At 45.0% G+C, this 23,133-nt stretch overlaps 1 protein-coding gene across 3 annotated transcripts in view; it reads left to right on the forward strand.

Moving 5' to 3' along the window:
• LOC143292863 (uncharacterized) overlaps positions 1-12,652 on the forward strand; it is a 53,365-nt gene extending 40,713 nt beyond the window's left edge. For all 3 annotated transcript variants that reach the window (XM_076603495.1, XM_076603497.1, XM_076603498.1), the window contains exons 6-12: positions 1-906; positions 4,188-4,333; positions 5,363-5,461; positions 7,306-7,490; positions 8,746-8,914; positions 9,908-10,078; positions 11,510-12,652. The exon at positions 1-906 is cut by the window's left edge and continues 1,704 nt beyond it. In XM_076603495.1, coding sequence (XP_076459610.1) covers positions 1-906; positions 4,188-4,333; positions 5,363-5,461; positions 7,306-7,490; positions 8,746-8,914; positions 9,908-9,971 — 1,569 coding nt within the window. In that variant the 3' untranslated portion in view covers positions 9,972-10,078; positions 11,510-12,652. The remainder of the gene's footprint in view (positions 907-4,187; positions 4,334-5,362; positions 5,462-7,305; positions 7,491-8,745; positions 8,915-9,907; positions 10,079-11,509) is intronic.
• Positions 12,653-23,133: the final 10,481 nt, after the last annotated feature.

Consider the following 23,133-nt stretch of genomic DNA (forward strand, 5'->3'; position numbering starts at 1 on the left):
GCAGAACCAAAGGTCTACAGACTGCCAGAACCCCAACCGTTGAAGCCAGTAGAGGCCCAGGTCTACAGACCACCAGAACCCCAACCGCTGAAGCCAGTAGAGGCCCAGGTCTACAGACCACCAGAACCCCAACCGTTGAAGCCAGTAGAGGCCCAGGTCTACAGACCGCCAGAACCCCAACCGTTGAAGCCAGCAGAACCAAAGGTCTACAGACTGCCAGAACCCCAACCGCTGAAGCCAGTAGAGGCCCAGGTCTACAGACCACCAGAACCCCAACCATTGAAGCCAGTAGAGGCCCAGGTCTACAGACCGCCAGAACCCCAACCCACCAGGCCTGCAGAACCTGGGGTCCACAGACCACCGGCAGAAACACAACCTTACAAACCAGCAGAACCTGAGGGCCCCGGATCCCAGCCTGAGGGTGGCAGCATGTTCAAAGCCAAACCCGTCTTCTACTTCACCCCCTCCTCTCAACACAACTCTCAGCCAGGCCCCGCGGGGTCCGCCCAGCAACACTTCACACCCGCCGCCCCACCCGCGGCCTCCGTGCCCCAGATGTCTTCAGGGGACGTGGAGGAGCGACCAAAGGACTTGAGGCTGCCGTCTGCCGCTCTCCCTTCCCCTCTCCCTGTTTCTGGCGGGTCGTCGTCATGGGCACCCTCACGCCGTGACCAGATCCCCTCCGCGCAGTTCCCTGTGTGCGATCTGGACGAGGACTTGGCTCGGCTCAGTTTGATCACCTCTCCGGAGTCCGAGTACCCACCTCCGTTCCCACCGGCTCCCGTGGCTCCTCCCCTTCCTCCCCCTCCTCCTCCTCCACCCCCACCACCGCCACCACCTCCTCCTCCTGCTTCTTCACACGCGGCTGATGCTAGCTGGAGATCGTCTCTTCGTAAAGGTTATAAGGTGAGGCCTTGTTATGTTCGTTGCTTCCTCACCAGTATGCGCGTACTCTATCTATCTATCTATATGCAGAGACAGACAGACAGACTCACTCACTGACTGATTGACCGACAGATCGATCTCTGTGTGTGTAGATAATGTACATTTATGTGATCCACTGATTTCTGCCAGAAGAGATAAAGGATCCGCTTATGATGCGTGTGACAAAAGGCAAGAAGAAATACGTACTGCAAAGTGGCGTGGTCTCACGACAATTAATATATATATATATATATATATATATGTGTGTGTGTGTGTGTGTGTGTGTGTGTGTGTGTGTATACAGCCTCGTCCATTATGTATGGCACATACGTGGGCTTGTGGTTATGTGTCACATCCAGTTCATCATCTTTTATGCGACCTCGGGGAGGTTATATGTTTGATTTGCAACCACGTCTGAACACAAATCAAGGTGATTTGTTTCATTCAGTATCAGAATCAGTAGCTCAAGGAGGCGTCTCTGCGTTCGGTCAAATCCACATACGCTACACCACATCTGCCAAGTAGATGCCTGACCAGCAGCGTAACCCAACGCACTTAGTAAGGCCTCGAGAAAAATAAATAAATAAATAAATTGAGTACAAAATAAAGATTGCAAAGGTCCACAAGTAAGCCGTTGTCAAGCCATTCTATAAAATAAAAGAAAAAAGAGAACATAAATATGTTTATATATTTAAAAGAAAGACAGTTTTTGCTGCAGTGAGATGCCTACATACCTTTAAGATATATATATATATTTAAACATAAACAGTTCAGTGGATATTGTCATTTGGAATTGCACGATTGTTAGAAAACGAAGACGTGGCCGCAACTCGATACCCCTGTGTACATGTTTTACATATTCAAAAGGAGGGAAGACCTCCTCGAAGGAGTTTCCTGAGTTCGGCAAGCAAGTCTTCTTTGATTTCGACAATTTAAATAGTGCTTTTATATTTGGTCTCATATGATCTATTTACTCAAGACTTATCTTTCCTTAATCATGCGTCAGCATATGCACCTCAAATGTCTACAGGCCGGAGGTCTAACATTAAATTCTTTGAGTCATTGAGTCTCTCTCTCTCTCTCTCTCTCTCTCTCTCTGTGTGTGTGTGTGGGGGGGGGGGGGAGGGGGGGAGGTTGTCAAACTACACTTTTAATTACCTCTCTCCGAGAATTCGTAGACGAATCACTATTCACTGACATGGTAACAAGCAAAACGTATTATATAGGTTCCATTGTTTTTAGACCGATGGTTCTGGGGAAACGAGAGTCCACGAGGGGGTTGGGGCGGGGGATGGGGGGGGGGGAGGGGAAGAGGGGGGACGTATACAGTCTACTACCAGGGCGTGATGTATAGTTTAAGCTTATTTTGACATATGTTGCCTTCCTCCAATTCTCCGGTTTCTCCCCTTCCCTTTCACCACCCCTGTTGAGATGGAAAGGGGCAGGTGACACAGAACCACAGCATCGACGGGAAGGGGTGGGGGCTATATGAGTGAGAGGTCGAGGGGGTAGGGAGAGAAACCGAACCAAAGTTTCAGGAAATTCCCTCAGGTCCTCGATGTTTGTCCACAAACAGTCGGTGTGTTTGCCAGCCCTGGAGGCACAGATTTAATGTTCCGCTGATGTTGCAAAGTTGCTTGCAGGGAGTGGGTGATAGAGGGGACAACTCGTGGAGAACGCTAGTGGTGGTTTTTTAATTCATATTGCCCCTGGCTTGCCGCTGTGTGTAGTCAAAGTCATGCTCCTGCAAAGCTGATATCTGGCGGCTGTTTGAATGAATTCAAGTCAATGAGATGTATGGTAATACAGGTCGATGCTTTCTTGTGCCATGATGGCGGAAGTATTCACGGTCAGTTAGTTACACTCAGTGGGCTGGCGTCCGAAACGAAACGGAAGCAGACGTACATTATGTCGTCGTATAGTCTTTCTCTTCACATTGTCCATGAGAGAGAGAGAGAGGTGTTGGATAGAAGTCTGGTGATTAGTAACTGATGTTGTGGCTATCACTGGCCAGTGTGTTTGGAGGAAGGAGGGAGTGGGGGGCGGGGGGGGGGGGGGGGGGGGGGGGGAAGAGGATAGGAAAGGACGGGAGAAAGAGAGGCGAGGATGAGGTTGGAGGCGGGGAGGCGGGGGGTTGGGGGGTAGGGGGGGGGGCTACCAGTAATCTATAACGATCTACAGCGCATGTTCCAAGATGGGAGTGATGCAACGTTTCGTTGCTTGCTCACCTTCGCCAGGGTAAGTGGAATATTGGATGTGAACAAGTTGAAGACAGGAAAGTCGTTCCCGCTTGACGTTACCTTTCATATCTGAACCAGTATAGATGCTTCTGTTCTCTCTCTCTGTCTCTCTGTTTCTCTCTCTCTCTCTCTCTCTCTCTCTCACACACACACACAGAGAGAGAGAGAGAGAGAGAGAGAGAGAGGACATTTCCTTTAGTCAACAATGAGAGCACATTTAAAAAACAACAATGTACTTTCTTCTTCTCCTGTCACGCCCCCTTTTAATAATCAGGAGGTATCTCGCTGTTCGTATCTTTCAGCATGATCGGCTCAAGACATATTCTCGCAAGGGGGTCCTGCTGAGGTGTGGTTTTAGGCATTGTGTGTGGTTGTGAGGTGTTTGACACGTTGTCATGTTTCTGGCTGTTGCAAAGTGTAACTCGATGGTAATTATAGCTGACCAGTCTGTAACTGGTCTTAGATATCACGATAACAGGTTAGGATTGATGACTGGAGAAGCAGTTTTCCCGCTGAGTGTGGCTTTGAGACTGGAGAGGAAGTGTGTGTGTGTGTGTGTGTGTGTGTGTGTGTGTGTGTGTTCTCATGTTCACTGCCATATAGCGTTGTCGTGGGTATGTGTCCTGCACACGAAATAATTGTTCTAAACTTTGTAAGAGGATTCATTGGTTCCCAGTCAGAATTTCTTATTCTTTATTAGGAGACAGTGTAGTTTGAATCCAGAAAAGCAAATTGAATATCTCAATATAATAATAATAAATTGTAAAAAACGGGGGCCTGGGGGTGGGGGGTGGGGGTCGGAGGGGGGGGCGGGGATAATTTTCTGATCATTCTCGCTTGAGAATTGAGACCGCCAGTCTTGTATGCCAGATATATTTGAACCACCGTCTAGCTACGAAGTTAATTAAGAATCTTGTTTTTGTAAAGCTTACTGGCTTGTAACAATGGCACGAATGTATTTCAGTTTGTTTTTGGTTTTTTCTTTATCTTTATGTGGTCCTGTGGTGAATATATTCTGTTCAGGATCCAAACGGGGCGCAGTTTGACGCCGCCGTGCAGAGGGAAGAGGAAGGGGGCAGAATCCCTGACGAACTACTGTCCACGGTGCTGAGGTCTAAAGGTGGTCCCAAACCTTTCTCGTACGGGGTGCACCTTGGGGAACTGAAGCAGTGAGATGCTTTTTGATTTTGTCTTTTCTTTCTTTTTTTTTTTTTCTTTTATTTCTTTTTTTTTGTGAGGAATTTTGTTTGATGTCCCGTCACACATATCGGTGATTGAAGATTATTGTATTCTGTTTTATTGTGTTTACAACAACAACAACAACAACACACGGTTGTGAATTGTGGAAGAGAAAGAAAGAGCGCATGTGTTTATTTGTGTGTATGTGCGCGCGCGCAAGTATACACAAGCAGGCTTACCTCTGTGTGTGTGTGTGTGTGTGTGTACGTGCGGTATTTCGATTTATTTCTTTTTCAATCTAAATTTTGGCGATTTTGTTTTCTCCAAGATTTTCTATTTTCTTTTGTAGAACTATTAGGAAAATTACCTTGTCGAAGGTATCGTGATTGACTGATGTGTACACACTTACTTAAATGGAAGGGAATGGAGATATTTTAACAATTATATCATTATGGAAATGGAATGGATAAGAATGTATACTATAGCGCAATTACTGAAATGGAATATATGGAAAATAATCAGTCGCAAAGAGAATTATCAGTGCTGACGTCATCGATCTGTTTCGGGTGGCAAGTATTATGATGAGAAATGTAAGCTTCCCAAATAGAAACTGTGATGATCTGGATTAGTGTGTACATGGACGCTTTGAAACAGAATATGTGCCTGTTGAGTATACATACACGTGTGTGTGTGTTTGAGTGTGCATGGTGTTCTTTAATTTGATTTAGTGTTTCACTGAATTAAGGCATGCGCGTTACCAGTGTATGTGTGTGTGCACGTGCGTGTGTGCGTGCGTGTGTGTGTGTATGGACGTGCGTGTGTGCGTGTGTGTGCGCTTGTTTGTGTATGGACGTTCGTTTGTGCGTGCGTGCGTGTGTGTGTGTGTGTGTGTGCGCGCGCGCGTGTGTGTGTAGTGTTTTCCACCCCTCGTTCTCTCTTTAAATTTCATATCAAAGACATTACATATTTTGATGTGCACAAAATTACTATGCTGCTGTGTTCTTGCGTCCTGCGTGCAGGAAGATCGGTCCCCCTTCAGTGCCCAAGGCAAACAAGAAGAAAGAGCCCTCCCCAGGGATGTCCCAAGACACCACGGACAGCGTGGCTTCCTACTCCAGGTGAACCTCTGATCTTCCCACAGTAAAGTGGGAAGTTTGACAGTCTATTGCCTGGCGTCCTTAAGGTCAAATTATTCAAGTAGTAAACAGTGGTAACTCTCTCCACACACAAGGTACATAACTTCAAGCCAGTGCTGCTTACGCTACCAATTCAGCTAGCACACAGGTATATAAAAGGTACATTGAACAAACCCACACACTTCCCCAAAAAGGAAGCGCCGGGCTTGCTCTTATACCGTTCATTTGACATGTGCACACAGCAGCAATGACAGAAGAAATGTGCAAACACAGATTAGCTTGTGTGTGGAGAGAATTACCACTCTTTACTATTTGTTAATCATTTGATCTCCTGGCCTCATTGTTTATTAATTTTAAGTTGAAAAAAACAACAACAAAAAACACCGAGGCAACCATGCGTTTGTTCTGATTTGTCCTGTGTGCTCTGTGTGGCTTGTTCAGGATTAAAGAGGCTATGCCAGTCTTGAATAAAAGCTAATTTGTGTTTGCACATTTCTTTTGTCTTTGCTGCTGTGTGCACATGTCAAATGAACGGTATAAGAGCAAGCCCGGTGCTTCCTTTTTTGGGGAATTGTGTGGGTTTGTTCCAATGTACCTTTTATTTGGCTGTGTGCCAGCTGAATCGGTAGCGTAAGCAGCATTGGCTTGAAGTTATGTACCTTGTGTGTGGAGAGAGTTAACACTCTTTACTATTTGTTAATCATTTGATCACCTGGCCTCATTGTTTATTAATTTCAAATTATTCAAGGCTGAAGTCTATCTTCTCAGAGGGAGAGACCCGTGTTTTTATGGCGGCCGTGGGAGTTAGGGTGGTGGTGGGGTGGTGGGTTGGGTTTGTATTGCTTGCAGTCAGCGCTGGTCGCCAGTGTCGGAGAAGTGGTCCACGTTTGTTGTCCTGGACCAACAGTGAAGCAGGCTGACCTGTCATTGTTCTGGTCACGTCTGTGGTGGGGGTGGTAGTAGTAAGGGGGCTGGGGTGGGGGGCGGAGGAGGGGTTGACACACATTCCACTGGTTATGCAAAAAATGTTTTCATGGGATCGAAAGTGTGGAAATGTAAACACGTTTATACTGGACACGTCTGGTGGGGGAGAAAGTCACTCACACTCCATCGGTTCTGGCAATAAAATGTTATTATAGAATCTCAGTGGGGGTGTGTAAACACATTTATTATGGTGACGTGTTCTCGGGAGAGAGTAATTCACATTCCGCAGGTTATAATACGGAGGTGAACCGATAGGATTTGTTGTGGGTGTGTACACAAAGGCATCGTGTCGGTCTTTCGCTGGTGTTTCAGCCTGGGAGTTGTGTAGAATGTGCGGTTATTGAGGGTGTGGGGATGGGTGGGGGGGGTGGGGGGGGGGTCTTTCCCCATGCGAGAGTGCCACCTCAGAATCATGGTCTGAGTGTACGTGCTGGCTATATCTGGCTTAAATCAGTTCGTGTCTAAGTCGCCTGGACGTCGGTCGCTAAAATTACATCACAGCTCGTGTCACTAGGTTGATGTGAGTTTTTGTTCGTGGAAGTGATTTTTCAGTATTAAACCTCTTAATGGCATACCTGGTGTAAGATTGAGGAGAAAGTCTTATCGCAGACTGTACATGGATGGGTCTGTTGCCTGTGTTGTTTCCTGGACACTCTCTCTCTCTCTCTCTCTCTCTCTATCCCTCTCTGTCTCCCCTCTCTCTCTCTCTGTCACTCACTCACTCACTTTCATTCATTCCTTCGTTCATTCACAAGTCAAACGGACCGCGACTGAACAAAATAACCCAGGCACATAATGGTCCCAGATGATATCTCTAACCCATTTCATAATACTGATGACAGAAAACCCTCAGCGGGCTACGTGCAGTCAGACTACAGACGGAAGCTCCAGGAAGGGCCGCGGGCGGAGGTGGACAAGTCATCCCTGAACGTGCACATGGGCACCAACCCCAAGAAGCAGTCCCTGTCCTTCAAAGTCCTCCAGTGGATGACCGACACAGAGAACACGCCCGATGAGGAGGAACCAGGTAGGTGCAGTGTCTGCGGATGTCTTCAGAACGAGAGAATGTTTTATTTGAAGGTCGAATCACTTTCACAAAATTAATAAGGTGTTCGAGTTTATACAAAGTTTTCTATTCCAGTCCATGTGAAAGGAGTACAAGATGTAGAATGATTTACGTGTTGATATTTGACCCTCAATCGAGAAGGTGCTCGAGAGATATTTAGTGATGCCTTGAGTTATTTCAAATGCTGTCGAAATCCATGAACATTTTCCAGAAAGGTAAATGAATTAAAAGCGAAAGGCAAGTAGAGTGTATTTTGAAGTGTCTTTATTTCGCTCTATGGTGTGTGTGTGTGTGTGTGTGTGTGTGTGTGTGTGTGTGTGTGTGTTGATACTAGTGTGTATATTTGTGTGTATATGAGTAGATTTAAATGACATATATAGTATATGAGTAGATTTAAATGATATATATATATATATATATCATTTAAATCTACTCATATACACACAAATATACACACCAATATCAGCTCGCTCACACACACACACACACACACACACACACACACACCATAGAGCGAAATAGAGAGAGAGAGAGAGAGAGATTAAACATCATCAAATTTTGAAAAGATCAGGTACTCACGTAATGGTGGTGACAAACCATCACTAACATACACAAAAGAAACCTCATGATGAGAACGACAAGCATGACTCTTAACACCCGCAACGACAACCTGACGCCGGGCAACCACAACCAACAAAGCGCATAGAGCTGCAAGAAGAATATGTGCTATAGCAACATGTCTGAACAGATCAACAAAAATATGCACTATAGCAAGTTGTCTGTACAAATCAACAAAGTGGATAACGGCGATGTACTGACTGACGTGGACTGTTTCAGTTTCAGTATCAGTAGCTCAAGGAGGCGTCACTGCGTTCGGACAAATCCATATACGCTACACCACATCTGCCAAGTAGATGCCTGACCAACGCGCTTAGTCAGGCCTTGAGGGGAAAAAAAAGAAAAAAGAAAAAGAAAAAAGGTAGTAGTAATAATAATAATAATAATATAAAATAAAATATAAATAAATAAATAAATAAATAAATAAGATAACAATGATGATAAATAAGCAAATAGATGTAAAACATGAAGACACACATTCACATATACACCCACACATGCATAACAGATATGCACCAAGCATGCAGTTTCACAGATATGAAAGCACAGTTAAATACATATAAACGTACATGAGCTCAGTGGACTGATGACTGCCCAGAGCCCAGCTCCAGGGGCCGGCGGGCGCCCAGAGACCCCACGGTGCACAACGCGGAGGACGATGAGATGCGTTTCTCCGGCCTGCACCCCAGCACCGCCATCCCCTCCCGGGCCTTCCGACACCGTGCACGCCGACCTGCCGCCCGCCCACCCACACAGCTCTGCTACAGGTATGTGGTGGTGGACGTGATGGTGGTGGTGGTGGTGGTGGTGGGGGGGGGGGTAGCGTGCTGCTGTGTGTCGTTATTGTGTGATGATGGTGGTGATGATGATTATGATATGGATCCTTATTGTATTGTATTGTATTGTATTGTATTGTATTGTATTGTATTGTTCTGGACTTACTGTCCCCCAGTAAAGCGTCACCTATTTCTTTTTTTCTTTTCTTCTTTATTTTTGTTTCTACAGGCTTATGTTGTCCTCTCAAAGTGGATTTTTATTTTCTACAGAATGATGCCAGGGACAACCCTTTTGTTGCCATGGGTGCGTTAAAGTGTATGCTACACACGGGATCTCGGTTAAACGTCTCATCCGAATGACTAGCGTCCAGCCCACCGCCTAAACTCTAATGGAGGGGGAGCAAATACTGGAGAATGTGGGATTGGATCCCGTGCGCTCAGATTCTCTCCCTTCCTGTGCGGTCGCGTTGCAAGACCAGTGCTCCACATGTGTTGTTTCATGGGAGGCGCACACAGGCAATTTAATTACGCCTTCAAAGTGGTATTTGATGATGATGATGATTATGATAATAATAATAATAATAATGAGAGTAATGATGATAACAGTGACAATAATATCATGATGTTGATTATTGTTGTTGTTGTCATCATCATCATCATCATTATTATTATTTTGTTTCTGTGGGTGGTGCATTCGGACCCGAAATAACACCTTTGCAGTCGGCTGTGCTATAGGCAACATGATATCATTTTGGTGGGTGGGTGGTTGGGTGAACTAATGGGGTTGGAATGGGTGCCCCCCCCCCCCCCCCCGCCCCCCCCCCCCCCCCCCCACCTTGGAGTGAGAACTATACAGCAAAGAAGTAAACGTACATGCTGTTGTTATTTGTGAATATTTATATGTCATTGAAATGAGGGCGCAACGAAGGTCTTAAACCCGACGTGTACTGACACTTCATCATTTACTTTACTCACACGGTGCAGCGGCAGCGGTCCCTGGTCAGCACGAGAGATGGGAGGAGGGGGTGGCGGAGAGCCAGGGGGGTGAGGAGGAGACGGACATCAGGTACAGAGGGGGCCACATCCCTTCCAAGATCTTCCTCACTCTGCAGCAAGCTGTGGGAAACGACACGCCCCTGCCGCCTGCTCCCATCGGTCAGTGAAGAACTCCTAGGGCTACAAGCAAGGCTGTAGCATTTTCTTTTGTCGATCGCTTGATGGGCGCCACAGACAGGACTAGGCTGGCTACACACGAACACAAATACTGAACCACCAAACACATATATACAAAGCTCACTGAAGCCCCAGCATGTACACAAGTTGACAGGCCTCATCCAATTAAAACTCATACACAAGCTGACAGAACCCCTGAACCCATGCACACGCCAACTGTCACAGATGATTTTTTTTTTTTTTTTTTTTTTTTTGCTATTTGAGAAGTGGACGGGGGAAAGTAGGGATGGTCAAAGAGCGGGTACACATGTGGTCTGGATGCTTGTCATTCGGATGAGACGATAAACCGAGGTCCCGTGTGCAGCATGCATTTAGCGTACATAAAAGAACCCACAGCAACAAGAGAGTAGTCCCTGGCAAAATTCTGTAGAAAAACTCACTTCGATAGGAAAACAAAATAAAATTGCAGGCAGGAAAAAATACCAAAAATGGGTGGCGCTGTCGGTGTAGCGACGCGCTCTTCCTGGGGAGAGCTGCCAGAATTTCACACAGAGAAATCTGTTTTGACAAAAAAAGAATAATACTGATACTTATAAACCCCTGGAAGATCCGCCTCTGTATTCCCCGTTTCATTTGGCATGATATTCAAGACATACAAACTTTAATGTATACCTATCCTAGTTTTAAGCACACACACACACACACATTCACACACGCACAAACACATACACACTGGAACTTATCACATATTAAAACAAAATTATTCCTATCTAGAATATTCTGTCCTGTTTTCTTGCAGTTCTGTACCTTATGTATTTTAGGCAAAGTAACCTTGTCTCTTATATCAGTATATCAGGCAGCATTGTGTAAAATAGCTTATTTTGTATTTCCTTATGGAGTTCACAGAATAGGCATGTTAATTTCGTGCTGAACAGTTTCATCATCATCATCATCAGTAGAGTGTCCACAATCAACAGGCTGATTATTCTGACACTTTTAAAGGGAAGGTGTGTGTGTGTGTGTGGAGGGGTGTGTGCAAAAAAACAACAACAAAAAACAAAACAAAAAAACAACAACCCAACAACCACACACACACACTACTGGTGGAGTTCACGAGCTCCCAACGTGAACACGCCAAGGGACGCAGCTCCAACCACAGCCTCGGTCAAAGTATCGTTCCACTCAGAGATGGTTCGCGGGAGGAACGAGTGAATTCGGTAGTCCTGTAGACAGTGAAGTCTAGCAAGCTGCCTTGAATGTGCTCTTCTGTCCCTCTTCTTGGGTGCTCTCAATTTTGGTTCCTGGGATTTACTAAGTTTTCCATGTTCACACCATCATTGCTAATATGAAATTATTCAGAAACGGACTGGCTCATCCACTCAGTGTTCCTGACCCATTGTTGTCTGTTTACAGAACAGCGGAATGGAGACCCTCTCCACAATCACACAGCCAGACAGCCCGTGTACGAAGAAGAAGGTGCAACCGATTTCTAGTCATTATGTCAGCACAGTTTTACGTCATGGCGATGAAGTCACATACGAGAATGATGACGTCAGTTTGCATGATTTTTTTTTAAGCATACACTATTAACTATTAACCCTATGATGTTGTATTTACTGTTAAGGAAGAGGTGTGAGCGAGAGAACGATTCTGCTGTTATTGTGTTCATTAGGCTTAGCTCATTATTAATGTATTTCTACAAATATCAAAATGATAGTCTTTTTTTTCTTTTCTTTTTTATTTTTTTATTACTCTGTTAAGCTTGTGCTGCCTTGTTGGATGAATGTGTTAGTACGACTTAATACAGAGACCAGACACAACCCAGCGAAGTGTCATTGACAATGATGTTGTACAACACCTGGGCACATTGATTGCTTTTTTTGTGATTGTATTCAACAGATGCGAGTGATATAGTACCTACTATACATCATATGCGTGAGTGAACGGAAGCTTTAAAGTACTGCTAACGGTTGTGTATTTGCAGTATAATTGGTGTCCCTGATAGTTGAGTATTATTTCCACTGAGCATAATTTAGTTATAAATGTAAGAATGTGCCTTAAACTCAAACTGACTGCACAAAATTATTACAGTTCATTGATATTTTCGTTGATATTATGATGTAAACTCGTGGTTTGTTCAAGAGAAGATTATTCGTGTACGTGTGTGTTGTTTATTCACGCCAAATAAAGTATTGGCTGCTGAAGAGATTATTTGAAGAAGAGGAATGTATGCTGCATCACAATCGAAGTGTACAGCGTTCACACTGTGAATGGATGTGAAAGAATTGTTTGTTTGAAGTTGTAGAGGTTGACGGATGTAGTGATATGGTTGGTATAATGACGGTCTTGTCAATTTAGTTGTATTTATAGCAGAAATTTCACTATTCTTGCTTGTACTTTGGAGGTATCCGGTTTCAAGCTTTAACGAAGGGAACCTACCTTATTGTTTGTAAAACTACGGGGAACGTAGTAGTCTCCCTTAGTTCATCATTTCTGAAACTCCGTGTACTTTTCGCCTGGTATGGTGGGAATGCGAGAAGGTTGTGTTTTTGGGGTTTTTTTTTGGGGGGGTGGGGTGTGTGTTTTTGTTTGTTTCCTTGTTTGTTTTGTTTGTTTGTTTGTTTTTTGCTTTGTTTTTTGGTTTTTGTTTTGTTTTTTGTTTTTTTTGTGTGTTTTTTTGTGTGTGCTTTTTTTTTCGTTGTCTTTCAATCAGCGACTTACTTGCTGAACTCGACGATGATGTAGTGTACTTCTAAGCGCTTGGATGAGCGTTGTCTGCTAGATGGACTGGCATTTACAACACATAAATAGCTAAGCTAGACGTTTTGTTTGCTGCTGTGGATTCTACAGGCCACAAGTTTTCATACTTTTTATTTCAAATAATTATTATAGTTCTGCTGTTTATTCATTTTGGACCCACACGTTTACATACTTTTTATTTCTATTATCATCATTATCATTATTACTATTAACATTATTATTATCATCATCATCATCATCATTATTTCGTTGTGTTCTGTTCATTTTTAGTGTGCACTTGTGAAGGAGGGAAAGTTTTCATGCATGCCAGAATATCCTGGAATGGGTTTCTGTGTGGATTGGTGTGGTGGTGTGTGATGTGGTGTTGTGTGTATGTGTGTGTGTGTGTGTGTGTGTGTGTGTGTGTCTGTGTGTGTGTGTGTGAGTGTGTCTGTGTATATGTGTGTGTGTGTGTGTGTGTGTGTGTGTGTGTGATATAGCTGGCACGGCGTTATATGTCTTCATCATTTCATGACTCACACAGCTCAGGAGTGACAGATACAAACTGTTGTGCATGATGTAGACTATGTCGCTGTCTATTGCTTGCCAGAAAACAAATAAACTTAGTCCCAATTTGTTTGTGTATGTGTTTTGCTTTATTTATCAGTGAACGTTCCAAACACGTCAGCACCACCAACCCACACTGACACACATGTACAAACACATAATTATAACCCACACACACAGGGAGAGAGAGTGACTGTATAGCTACTGAATATAGATAGATAGATAGATAGATACACACACACACACACACACACACACACACACACACACACACACATTGTGTGTGTGTGTGTGTGTGTGTGTGTGTGTGTGTGTGTTTCATCTCCATCTCCTCACGGCGCTGTCTCCTCGCCTCACCTCGATCTCAACTTACATGCTTACATCTCTTCCTCACCCCTTCTCTCTCTCACTACTCACCCCCCACCTCCCCGCCCCCCTGTCCCTCCACATTACGCTTCCTTCCTCACTCCTATCCCCCCACCCCTCCCCTCCAACCCACGCCACATGGAATCCCTACCATCTGACTCTCTGCCTCACCTCAATTCCCTGTGATCCTCCACACCTCACATCCATCCCTTCCTTACCCCTTCTCTCTCTCTCTCTCTCTCGCCACTCACCCTCCTGTCCCTCCACACCACGCTTACTTCCTCTCCCCGCCCCCCCACCCCCCGCCCCCCAATCTCTTCTCCCCAACCCCAATCTCCCCTCCCTCTCCCCCCTCCCATGGAGTTCTCTACCATCTGACTCTCTGCCTCACCTCAATTCCCTGTGATCCTCCACACCTCACATCCATCCCTTCCTTACCCCTTCTCTCTCTCTCACGACTCACCCTCCTGTCCCCCCCACACCACGCTTCCTTCTTCACCCCCCGTTTCCCTCCCCACCCCCAACCTCTCCTCCCCACCCCCCAACCTCCCCTCCCTCTCCCCCCCTCCCATGGAGTTCTCTACTATCTGACTCTCTCCCCCTCACCTCAATCCCCTGTGATCCTCCACACCTCACATCTATCCCTTCCTCACCCTCCATCCTCCTCCTCCTCCTCTTTCCCTTCCTACTGACCTTCATCCTCTTCGTTTCCCTCCTCAAGCCCTACCCACCACACTTGGTGCCTTCTCTCTCTCATTCTCTACATCCCCGGGCTTTTGCCCAGCAGCCCGGTTTCCTGACCATTTCCCCTGTCCTGTGTCTCTGTGGTGCTTCTCGTTCTGTGGTCCCTAAACACACCTACACAGAGAGAGATGGTATACAAGATGACTGCTTCCATTGCACTGACCACTCTGTTACTGTGATGGACTACGGTGGCCACGTCTGTCATGTCTGTGACCGGCCTTTTCAAAGGGCAGGAATAAAGATGGTTCGTGTGTGTGTGTGTGTCTGTGTGTCTGTGTGTGTGTGTGACTCTGTATGTGTGTCTGTCTGTCTGTCAGTCTACCTTTCTCTGTCTTTGATTACTGTGGTATGTGTCCCTCTGTCTTGTATCTGTTTCCGTCTTTCTGTCTTCTCTTCGTTCTCTGCTTTTTAAGATTCTGTTCGTTCACTGCTTTCTACATTTTTTGGTGGTGGTTGTTGTTGTTGTTGTTGTTGTTGTTGTTGTTGTTGTTGTGTGTGTGTGTGTGTGTGTGTGTGTGTGTGTGTGTGTGTGTGTTGTGTCTGTCTGTCTGTCTGTCAGTCTACCTTTCTCTGTCTTTGATTACTGTTGTATGTGTCGTGTCGTGTATCTGTTTCCGTCTTTCTGTCTTCTCTTCCTTCTCTGCTTTGCAATGGTTTTTGTGTAGGTGTGGGTGTGGGTGTGTGTGGGTGTGGGTGTGGGTGTGTGGGTGTGGGTGGGTGTGTTCAACGGAGTGGATCTGTGTATAGGAGAGGCAGGTGAGAAGCAGGGAGTGGGGGAGATAAACATAATTTCACCTTGAGATGAGACTGGTGATTGGCGATATGAAAACTTCCTATTTACAGCATCACAACTGTCCTGAGTTTTCTTCTAACCTTCCCTTTTCGTCTTCTGTATTGTATTGTATTGTATTGTATTGTATTGTATTGTATTGTATTGTGTTGTATTGTATTGTATTGTATTTCTCTTTTTTTATCACAACAGATTTCTCTGTGTGAAATTCGGGCTGGTCTTCCCAGGGAGAGCGCGTCGCTACACTGAGAGCGCCACCCATTTCGGGTTTTTTTGTTTGTTTTTTTCCTGTGTGCAGTTTTATTTGTTTTCCTATCGTTTTTCCTCCTCCGTTTCTTCTCCGCATCATCATCATCTATCATTTTTCTCCTCCTCTTCCTGTTCTTCTTTTACGTCATCTTCTTCGTCTTCGTCGTATTCTTGCAGCCCTTACTTTTTAGTCTTTCTTTATTCTTCCACCTTTTTTTTTCCTGTTTTCATCTTCTCTGCCGGATGTCAGAAAGATTTGTGTAGCCACCCTGAAAATACCCCGCAATTTTGAGATGGCAGAATGATGTTTAATGTACGCATCTAGTATATTATATTTACCAAATCAGTCGTGCATACGGACATAAACACAGACGCACGCATACACGCACACACATATACACCATTAACACACGCACTTACGAACGCACTTACGCACGCGCGCGCCCACACACACACACACACACACACACACACACAGAACCCCTCCTTCATCACCCACCTACACGCGTTGAGCCAATTCAGAAATGCTTCTCTTTTTCTTTAACCACCCTACCCCCGCCCCCCTCTCCCCCCAATCAATACTTTAGCTGCAGAATGCAGGTCTATCATTAATGCTGGCCCGTTCAGTGCTGGGTTCACCACAGGGCACCAGGCCACTGCTGACGTCAGAGGATTCGGCTGTAACGGACACATCGATTGGCCCTCGCATAGTGTGCGTCACCGTGGCCCCCACATAATTCATCCCTTTGATTTGTAATAGTTTTGTACTGCTCTTCTTCGGGCTTTGAATATCATTCAAGGCTGGAGAGAGAATGAAAGTCCTTCCCTCCCCCTCCCTGGCCCCCTCCTCCCCCCGCACCCACCACTCCCCCTCTCTTTTAGAAGGAGAGTGTTCATCTCAAGTTCTCATTCCGAATCCATACCCCTTCCTGTTCGATATGGCGTCCCCCAAGGTTCCGTTTTTGGTCAATACTATTTAGTCTGTACACTCAGCCTCTGTCCGACATCATCAGTGAACATCGATGTGATTTTCACAACTTCGCAGATGACACTCAACTCACAAAAGCTTCTTTCCCCAAGTCCTTTTGCTGTCCTTTGCAAAAACACGGTGATGTGCACTGCGGCAGTGAAGGACTGGATGCTGACCAACAAGCTCAGACTCAATCACGTCATGAAAGAAGCCATACTTTTAGGCTCTAGGTGTTTAGTCATATTTTGATACCATACTTTGACCGTCTGCATTGCTGTGTTCAACTTTCAAAATTCTGTCAGAAACCTGGGTTCATATTTTGATTCAGCTAGTCCATGCATGACCATGTCAGTGACTGACGTAAAATTGCAAACTTCCGACTGAGAAAAATCCAAACTATTCGACCGTATCTGAGTGTTGAAGCAATCACTCAGCTTGTCTGTTCCTTCATCTTCATTCGCATTGACTACTTCAATTCACTATTCGCTGGTTTGTTCTCTGGTTTGGTATCACGCCTTCAGATGATCTTAAACAATGCTGTCAGAGTCATTCTCAAAAAAGTCGATGTTACCCCTCTCTTGCGTCAACTTCACTGGTTACCCATCCAGTACAGAATTCAGTTGGCTTATCGCCACTTCGATGGCTCTCTCCCATATTACCTAACTTATGTCTTTCATATTTACACTCCATCCCGTTCTCTCATGTCCTCTGGAGAAACGCTCCTACGAGTCCCCAAAGTATCTTCAAAGACATCTGGCCATAGGGCTTTTCAATATCAAGCACCTTTTGTCTGGAATTCTCTTCCTCTGGATCTCCGTCACTACACCAACTCTGTCCTTTTTTCAAAACCAAATTAAAAATCTACCTATTGAAAATGGCGTTTTGATGTCACGAAGCATAGCCTTTGTATGTCTCCTCCCACTCTCAACACTCTCCTTGTACTCCCCCCCCCCCCCCCCCCGCACCCCCCAGACCCCGTATTAAAGTTTCATGTGGTGTGTGTGCTTGTGAGTGGGTGTTTAATCTGTGTGTGTGTGTGTGTGTGTGTGTGTGTGTGTGTGTGTGTGTGTGTGTAGGGTATGCTTTTTTTTTTAATTGTTAATGTAATCATTCATATTCGCAAATTGCAGTGGTATTGTGTTGGTGTACACATAATTGTTTTTCACTTCTATGTTCTCATGTATTTGTTGTGTAGAAAAATGCACTGTCCCGTATGCATTCCGGCCTCATATGAGACGCTTTGAGCCCATTATACTGGGAGTTTGCGCCATATAAATACAATGTAACATTTTATCATTTTATGCGGACAAGAGAGATCGGGGGAAAAAAGTGCGGATGGGTGGAGGAGATGGTAGAGGGGCGTGGGGGAGTGGGGCAGAAGGGGGTGGAGGGCGGAGACAAGCTCGTGGTATCATTCCTCAAGTTCCTTTACTGACATGTTGTGTATCAGTCGGCTGCATGCAACGAGGCCATTAACTGGTGTATCACTGACTACCGGACACACACACACACACACACACACACACACACACACACACACACACACACACACACGCACAAACACACACACAAACAGACGCACGCACACACACACACACACACACACACACACACACACACACACACACACACACACACACACACACACATACACACACACACACACACAAAACACAAACCACACCACAGACCAGAATGGGCCGGGACGGAGAATGAGGGAACGGTTCTCAGTCAACCGTACACATGTGACAACAGTATCAATAAATGAGCGATTTGAGAGAGAGAGAGAGAGAGACTGAGAGAGAGAGCCTTCTTTTCAGTTAGAAACGTTTGCGTTCCATCTCTATGCACTGGCCCAAATAATGGTTTCCGTGACAAACGTGGGTCAATCTGCCTTTACCCTGCATGCGTTTGGCCCAGTCAGTTTGTGTTCGTTGGCAGCTTGGAATCATCAACTGACGTCTCCCCAAACAAAACTGGGAAATAAGAGAGAGAGAGAGAGGGATGGAGAGAGAGAGAGAGGAGAGAGAGAGGGGAGAGAGAGGGGAGGAGAGAGAGAGAGAGAGAGGGAGAGAGAGGGAGAGGTGGAGAGAGAGAGAGGGAGAGAGAGAGGGAGAGGGGGAGAGACACAGAGAGAGAAAGATAGGGAGAGAGAGGGGGAGAGAGAGAGGGAGAGAGAGGGGGAGCAACAGAGAGAGACTGAGAGAGAGAGAGGGAGAGAGAGAGACAGAGAGAGAGAGAGAGCTTACTTCTCCAACCGGCCGCGCGCACGTAACAGCAGACAAAGCCCAGTCCTCTGTTGGGCTACACCTAACTGGTATCAGGTATGACTAGTATATGGAAAGATGAAAATGAACGAAGGAAACACAAGCAACAAAAAGGAAGAGAGAGAGCAAGAAAGAAGAAAAAGAGACAAAAATGGACTGAGGAAGGAACCAAAAAAACAACAACAAAAAACACATACACAAAGAAGAGAGAGAAAAAGAATTCATAGACAAATGAAGAACAAACAGCAAAACATTTTTGTTCAACAACAACAACAATCGATGGAAAGAACAGATTAGAAACACACACACACACACACACACACACACACACACACACACACACACACACACATACACACAAAACAACTGAGTGCAAAACGCGAAGATAACACAGAAAGTAGTCTTCAGCAAGATCAGTTGAGATCTTCCGCCCCAGCAATCAGCTCAACGCCAGCATCTCACAGCCAGTTCCCGTTAAGCAATTATCCCCTTCACCCGTCCCGCCCAGCTGAGCCAGCTAAAAAGATTCCTTGAAGATAAAAGAGTTCACACCGACCCCTGCCGCAGATAATTGCTTTCTCTTTTCTCGGTGACTAGTCAGTCAGATTCGCCAGCTCCAAGATTCGCTCAGTCTCCTCAGTTGGACAGATCAGCATGGAGATTCCCTGTATAACTTGCGATTCAACATTTTTAGGATGCCGTGACTCCCCCTTGGACATTGATGATAACAACTGCTGAGGTTGCCCTCAGCCCCACCCTGGAAGGCTTCAAGTCCCAAATCTGATCCCCTTCCCACCCCCACCCCCGCCCCAGCTCCCCACCCCCCACCCATCCCCTTCCCCCCCAGCACCCCCGAACCCAGCAAACTGTACCACACACAAGTGACTCAAACAACAGGCAACCCCCCCCCCCCCCGCCCCCCCCTCCCCCCCCCCCCCCCCCTTATGATCTACAGAATCTTCACTTTGATGAAGGTGGTAGAGAAGAGAAAGAAGAAGAACCCCTAAGGCTTCAGTGTCTTTGCCCTTGGAACTCGAGATGCACATCACACCCAAACAGACACCCATGACTCCACGCGTTCCAACAACAAAACCTTCACAACACTTCACCCCCACCACTGGAAAAACTTGACCCTAAAGACGGGCACAAACCAACAGCACGTTAAACTCAACTCCGCTACCTTTTCAGGAGAACTGCATAGGAAACACGACACACTGTTAAGAGAAGCGTCCAGGATGTGACAGACCAGTCTCTCTATAACCTGCGACGTTTGCGGGTGTTTGTCCACTTCCAGTTTGGGAACTGCTGAGTTTCACGTGTGATGTCATGTCATCGCCCATGCAGATAAAGATATACATTATAGACACATCTTGTCGTGCACAATTACTGTTTTCACCGCGTCGCTAACTAATCCCCAGGATTGTTTCATGGCGTACATCCGCACAAATTCCACTGACTGAGCAACAGAGGATAACAGCTGCTGCTTCTTGAAGTCTTCTGTGTTCGTGGGCTGCAGCTCATATATCCACTCGTTCCTAGAATCGGCTTTTGCATGTTTTCAAACCCCGATTTAGCCAGCCATACTCTGTTTTCGGGGGGTGGGGGAGTTCCTGCATTTGATAAACGTATGAAAAACGGTCCCACAAAAGGTCTTGTTCATAAAAGAGAATCACCGCTACTTCAACTATCTCCCCCAAGTTAAATCTTTGCCATTTATTTTAACTGTTGACGAACAATTGAATTTGAATCGTTGTGTTTCTTTCCTTATAATTATAGACTGCGAAATTTTCTCTATTAGTAATCATTATTTAGAAATGTACTGAATGATCCTAACCAAACGCATCACAAATCTGATCAACTGGAAAGAGTCAGTGGGGTGAGAGAAAGAGATGGGAATGGGCGGGGGGAGTTGTGTGTGTGTGGGTGTGTGGGGGGGGGGGGTCTGGAAACTGAATAGTTTACTAAAGTCACATCTTTTTACTCCTCTCTCCTTCAGTGCATACATGAGTGCAAACCTGGATACCGTGAAAAAGAGAGAGTGCGGAATGGAGGGGGTGGGGTGGGGGTCGCCAAGTGCTGGTGTGAGCTGTTTTCAACTGTTCACGATTTTTTTTTTTTTTTTTTTACCCGCAAGCTCATCTCGCCCGTGGGGTGAAACGATGCGAGTTCGTGTTTCAGCAGTCAAAAGCGCCAGTTTGTCAGGCTCAGTCGCGAGCAGTCTGGAGGAGAGAAACCATACAGCCTTGGTTGTCCGGCCTGGTAAGTACTTAGCTGTGTTTAAATGAAATGTTTAGTTTTGTTAATGACTTTGTAAATGAACTCATTCACCATCCCAGTACTGCTGCAAGAGAGCCTCTTACCTGTTTTTATCTGACGCAAAGGTAGTCGTGATAAATCGCCAGTTTACCTTCACTGGGTGTCCACAGGAAGGAGTATTTGAAGTTCTCATTTAAAGTTCTATAAACTAAAATGGGAAAACATTACCACCACACCTCCCCCACCCTGTTTCGGCTTCTTCGCACACCCATTTATTTACATTTTTTAAAATCAGAAGGTAGGGAATGATCTCAGAACGATAGCAAGCGTGTTGAAAACATCGGAATGGGAATATTGCTCATTGAAGAAGGAACAATGTTGGAAAGATATTCAACCCAGACCTCTCCAGCCTTTTCCCAATTGAGTAAAGAGGGCAGGGGATGGGGACAAAAAGGAGGTATATTTCCAGTATGTTTCCAGCAGCAGGAATGGCGGGGGTGGTGGAGGCAGGGGAGGAGAGGGGGCAGGGTGGAAATCATGTCCAAAAAAAAGACGAGAATAGTTCATAGTGATAGGTTTTGATAGCAGGGATGGTGGTTCCCATTCCTAGCCAAAATGGCTAAAAACAAACAAAACAAAACATTTCATTATTGATATTTGAAATCATCTCTCATTTTGTTTTCATTTTATCATTTTTGACTGGTCACGTTAATCATAGAAAACAGAATAATCTGGTTACCGCAAAATGTGGTCAGTAACTTTAGTTCAAGCATTGAATGGCAGATTTCTTTGTTCACCCCTCCATCATTCCAACTGTCAAGTTTTTGTATACATTTTAGATCAGCTTTTTTATTCTTCATTGTGATATTTAAAAAGTTTTAAAGGGTGTTGAAATCATCACAGATTATTGATAGTGGTGTAGAATTGAGAAAGACAGAAAAATCAAACTGAGCTCCGACATACATGAAACGTAAATCATTTATCAAAGATCTCTACTGATACGTTGTTGAAACATTAAAAAAAAAAAAAAAAAAAAAAGACAAGAAAAAAAAAAGCTCTAGTATTTTAGTAAGACAACATGCAAGCCCACATATTATGCACGACCCACACACATAAAAATCCACACCTGCACTCTCTCTCCACCCCCCCTCCCCAACCGCTTCCCTCCCCACACACCTTAGTAGGGATGGTGTGGAGGGGGGATGCAGTAACAGGAGGGGCAGGGTGGAAGTCTTGCCCAAAAGTGTTGGTGGATATAACTGTGGTTGACATTATGCAAAATTTTAATATTAAGTCAGCTTTTCATTTTTGCAGTTTGTTGAAAGGTGTGAAAAGCGTGCCTGAAAGTGTTCCTTTTTTTTTTTCTTTTTTTTCAAAATGAAAAGGTTACAAGATGATAAGAATTTTAATGATCATTTATATTTCTGTCCCCCCACCCCCCACCCCCCACCCCCCTTTTAAATCAATGTTTTCATTTGCTTTTATATTTAATTTTGTTGAAAAATATCAACGGCGTTATTCAATATCCTCCATGCCCCAAAAGGGATTAAAAGATGAAAAAGAAAATGTTCAGGCATTATAAAACTATTTTGAAATTTCTTTATGCCCCCCCCCCTCCCCCCGTTCATTCTAATTGTCAAGTGTTTTTTGTTTTGTTTTATGCATTTTACATTTCGATACTCTTTGTTACCACATTTCTTCTTTTTAGACGCAGTTACACAACATGCATACTTACTAAAAACGCTGAAGCAGAAGGTGACCATTTCCCCATGGAATGCTACTGATGTCATGGAGACATTCGCAATTTAGTGATGCTTGCAACCTCTGTGGGATGAATATCAAAAGCGAATGATGCCTAGACAAAACAAAGAAATATATTAGAAAATGTCAATAATGAAAGCTAACAGATGCAATGATACATGACAACTGTTACTAGAAATTTATAAAAATGATGCACTAGTTGTCAAAATGATCCAATATGCAGCACTATGTACCAATAATGTTTTAGCATAACTATTGTTTTGTAAACCCAACCATCGACTTTACTTGATATATTTTTGCTTGAATAAAACACCCCTCTCCCTTTCCC

The sequence above is a fragment of the Babylonia areolata genome, chromosome 18 (assembly GCF_041734735.1).
Source record: "Babylonia areolata isolate BAREFJ2019XMU chromosome 18, ASM4173473v1, whole genome shotgun sequence".
NCBI lineage: Eukaryota > Metazoa > Mollusca > Gastropoda > Neogastropoda > Buccinidae > Babylonia > Babylonia areolata.